We start from the raw sequence: 4679 nt of genomic DNA on the forward strand, positions 1-4679 counted from the left end.
AGACCTGGGACTAAAGCCCAAATCTTTCAATTCCTGATGCCAGACCCATTCCTGCACCCCACCCTGCTTTTTCTTTAGCTATATCTTTCTCTATAAAAGCAAGACTTTTCACTCGTAGTTCCCCAGTCTTGGCTGCACAGCCCCATGCCTCACACCACATGTCAGGAGCTGACATGCTGCACTGTGGGTCAGACAGAATGACTTTTGCCAGCCAGAGAAGAGTGAGGACTCCAAGGTTCCAGGGAGCCCCTCCACCCCCACCTCTGGGGCTCTCTCTAGCTTCTGAGCAGCTACCACAGGAGCTATATGGACATTGCCCCAGGTACCAGCCACAGCCTGCTGACTATCGAGTACAGCTCAGTCCCTTCTCCAGCCTTCCCATGTTTCCTAAGCCATGACTCAGGACCACTGATTCAATCAGGAGAGTTCAATTACAGTGACAGACTAACAAAAGGGACCCAAATGCAGGAAGAGAAAAAAACATAGGTGTAAATGAGTGAAGTGGGGTAGAGAGAGCCTTGCTTTTGAGTGAAACAGATCTATAATCAACCTGACTCCAGCCCTATGCCCTGTGTCCCTGGGAAAGCAAATTCATCCCCCAGTCCTTATTTTCCTGATCTGAAAGTAGGAACAATAATATCTACTCTCAAGTTCAATGAGGATTAAACTAGGAAAAAATAGTGTAGACATTTATCACTGGCCAAGTGCACAAGATAGCACAGTGGGAAAGGAAAGAACAAAGAGGAAAGTGGGAACTGGAACGGGAAGAGCACATTTAAGAGCTGGCACAGCCCAGGGTTAAGTGCATAGACATTGAGGTCAGCTAGAACTGAATTCAAATATCAATTCTACCACTTATTAACTCAATGTCTTTGAGCATTTCACAGAATCCCTCTGAGTTTCAGTTGATCACAGACTTGCTGTGATCAACAGATGAGCAACACACATATAAAGCTCTCAGAACACTTCCTCGTTTATAGTTAGTGCTCAGTCAATGTGGCTACAACTTGCAGTTCTCATTCATCATCATAGCCTATTGAAATCAATTCAGGATGGTTCAATGGCATATTACAAATTTCCATATTTTTGTCATTGAAACATCTAAAGTTTACTCTCTTGAGTGCTTCCATGGTGACATCCTTTAATTTGGGATGTGAAAGCAGATAGACCAGGAGTGATGAATAAATTCATTTTCATGGGGCAGAAGCTTGGGCAATGAAAGGGCACTGTGATAGAGCCTTACACATATGAGCATTCAAGGTGTCCAGACACAAGTATAAAGTCCAGTCAAACCACTTAACACTGAGTGATGCTGAGCAAATTGTTTTACCTCTCTAAGCCTTAGTTTACTCATCTGTGAGATGAGGATAATAAATGACTGATGTGACTAGAAGTATGTCGGGATTACTATATGTTATGTGTGATAAAGCATGTGAAAGTGCCTTCCACCAGGCAGCTCTTAACTCTTTGCACTTTTTCTCCCAACAACTGGACTATGAAGTTTAAAAATTCTTGGGCTAGCCATGGACACAGCTAGCTTGTGGACTGCCAACTTTGATCTCCACCCAAAAAGCTAAGAATAATGGCCAGATCAAATCATTATGTTTACCCTGTGATGAGAGTCCAGACTCATAGAATTTTGCTCAGTTCTGGAAACCACACTTTAAAGATAGTGACAGAGACTTCCCTGGTGATCCAGTGGCTAGACTCTCCACTCCCAATGCAGGGGACCCAGGTTCAATCCCTGGTCAGGAAACTATATCCTACATGCCACAACAAAGACCTGGCATAGTCAAATAAATAAATAAATATTAAAAAAAAAAAAAACAAAGACAGTGACAAAGTAGAGTAGGTTCACAGTAGAGGGACCCGGTTGGCAGCACACTGTCCTCCTAGAAAAATCCATTGACTCAGCGCAGAACAAGTCTGAAAAATTGATCAGAATAATTGTCATCATTTACTGAACACTTGCCAAGGACCAGAAAGTATCATTTAATCCTCAGAACAACTTTATGAGTAATGTGCTGTTACCATTCCCCCACATTTTACAAATGAGAAGAGCTGACTCATAGAGGGTAAGCAAATTCCTCTAGGTCATAGAACAATTAAATGGAAGAGCCAGGTTCTAGTCCAGTATCTGGGCTTTAAAACCCACCATGCAGTGCTTCCTTTGTTAATTCATGTTTAGATTTCTTAAGGACTTTTTATGTCAAAGAATAATAGACTTGTTCTTTGAGATTCCAGAGGACTAAACACTGTGCAATATGACAGAAGTTAGTGTCACATACTAACAAAAATTATTTTAAATGGTGTGCTGACAAGTAGATTAGGTCTCCTTCAATATCTCTCCTTTTTTAATTTTTTTGAGAGCAAAGAACTAGAAGTTCCCTGATCTCAAAATAGACTTGCTATTGAGTCCAAAAAGCCATTCATTTTCTTAATATTGCTGACTATTGCTTCTTTAGTTTATTTGAAGTTTTTATTTCCTGAGTCAATACATCTAATAAGATTTGTGCTGGATGAAAGTAAGTCTTTTCTTTGGTAAGTGGGAGACAGGATAATGCATGAGGTGATATCTTGAAGATAAAATGATTTTAGTAAAAAGAATAAGTCGAAAATCTAGAAATTGATTCTCCTAAAACCATGTCTGTGTACTCTGAGAAGTTTGTGGGTACTTCCAAGGGTACACATTACCCAAAATAGACACTACTTAACCAAATGCCCTTTGAAATCTCTTTTAACAAGGTTATGTAGCCCATTAGCAAGTTTTATTGCCATGAATTAGATGTCTTAGTTTTAATTTGGGAAGTCGTATTATATTTTGTCACTAGCATACTCTGGAGTCAGACAAATATGACTTTAAGTTCTGATTTTGCCCTTCATGAGTTTAAACATTCTATGCCTCCATTTTCTAGTTTGTAAAACTGGAATAATAATGAATATGATAATAATAATAATATTTGCCTCATGGGGTTATTGTAAGAATCAAATATGATAATTAGCAAAGTCCTTGATTCAAAGTAAGTGCTCTATAAATGTTATCTATGATGATAGTGATGATGCTACTGATAATGACAAATCCATAGTTCATTATTTTGGAAAATAATTAAGCACTTGATCCTGTTATCAATACCAAGTTATCCCATGTGTAGTTTACCCTGGAGCACAAAACTAAAAGTAACTAAACAGACTGCTCAGATATCAAGGTCTATAAAAATAATTCTTTTTGGAAAATAGTATGTAGGCTCCTTTAAAAATTAAAAATCCTATATCATCCAGCAATTCCACTTCTGGATATTTATCCAAAGAAAACAAAAACCCTAATTCTAAAAGATATATGCAGCCTCCAGGTTCATTGCAACATTATTTGCAGTTGCCAAGACATTGAAACAACTTGGTGTCCATCATTGGGCAAATGGATAAAGAAGGCATAAACATATACACAATGGAATACTATGCAGCCATAAAAAAGACAGAAATCCTGCCATTTGCAACAACATGAATGAAGCTTGAGGGTATTAAGAGAATAAATCTTAAAAGCCCTCATCATAAGAAAAAACAAATTTTGTAACTAAGTATGGGGATAGATAATAACTAGACTTATTGTGGTTATCATTTTATAATGCATGCACTTATTGAACCACTATGTTGTACACCTGAAACTAATATAAAGTTACATATCGATTACATCTCAATAAAAAATAATAATAATCCTCTTTGTTTAATGGTAACAGATGGACAATACCACCTGGACCAGTGTGTCCCATTTTGTTCTCTTGGGCATTTCTACCCACCAGAAAGAGCAGATCCTGCTCTTTCTTCTTTTTCTGCTCATGTACACCATCAACATTTCTGGCAACTCTGTCATCATCATCCTGATTATCTCTACTCCACGCCTCCAAATTCCCATGTACATCTTTCTCAGCAACTTGGCCTTGGCAGACATCTGCTTCACCTCCACCACAGTCCCCAAGATGCTGCAGAACATTTTCTCCTCTACCAAGGCCATTTCCTACATGGGTTGCTTAACCCAGACTTATTTCTTCATTTGCTTTGCAGCCATGGAGAACTTCCTCCTGGCTGTGATGGCCTATGACAGATACATCGCCATTTGCCACCCTTTCCACTACCGTATGATTCTGAACAGGAAGCTGTGTTCACACTTGGTGGTCGTGTGCCACATCCTCTCCCATCTTCATGCCCTGCTGCACACCTTTCTCATGAGCCGACTGATCTTCTGTGCAGATAACAGGATCCCCCACTTCTTCTGTGACCTCTACCCTCTGATGAAGATCTCCTGCTCCAGCACCCACCTCAGTACCTTGATGATTCACACGGAAGGAGTCATTGTTATCAATGGAGCTCTGGCCATCATCATGGCCTCCTATGCCTGCATCATCTCAGCAGTCCTCCGGAGCCCCTCAGCCAAAGGCAAGTGGAGAGCCTTTTCTACCTGTGGCTCCCACCTCACTGTGGTGGCTGTATTCTATGGGACCCTCACCTGGGTCTACTTCCGGCCCCTTACCAGCTATTCAGTGGCCGGGGGTCGTATCCTGACTGTCATGTACACAGTGGTGACCCCCATGTTGAACCCCTTCATTTATAGCCTAAGGAACAAGGATGTCAAGGGAGCCTTCAGGAAATGCATGAACAGGATCTGGACTTCTTCATTTAGATAA

At 40.4% G+C, this 4679-nt stretch overlaps 1 protein-coding gene across 1 annotated transcript; it reads left to right on the top strand.

Moving 5' to 3' along the window:
• Nucleotides 1-3734: 3734 nt before the first annotated feature.
• LOC122441277 (olfactory receptor 1Q1-like) lies at nucleotides 3735-4679 on the top strand. Its single transcript, XM_043467679.1, has one exon. The coding sequence runs from the start codon at nucleotides 3735-3737 to the stop codon at nucleotides 4677-4679; it is 945 nt and encodes a 314-aa protein (XP_043323614.1).

This window comes from Cervus canadensis, chromosome 5 (assembly GCF_019320065.1).
Source record: "Cervus canadensis isolate Bull #8, Minnesota chromosome 5, ASM1932006v1, whole genome shotgun sequence".
Taxonomy (NCBI): Eukaryota; Metazoa; Chordata; class Mammalia; order Artiodactyla; family Cervidae; genus Cervus; species Cervus canadensis.

Coding starts and splice junctions, on each gene's coding strand:
- LOC122441277 (XM_043467679.1), top strand. CDS start 3,735: ATGGACAATACCACCTGGACCAGTGTGTCCCATTTTGTTCTCTTGGGC.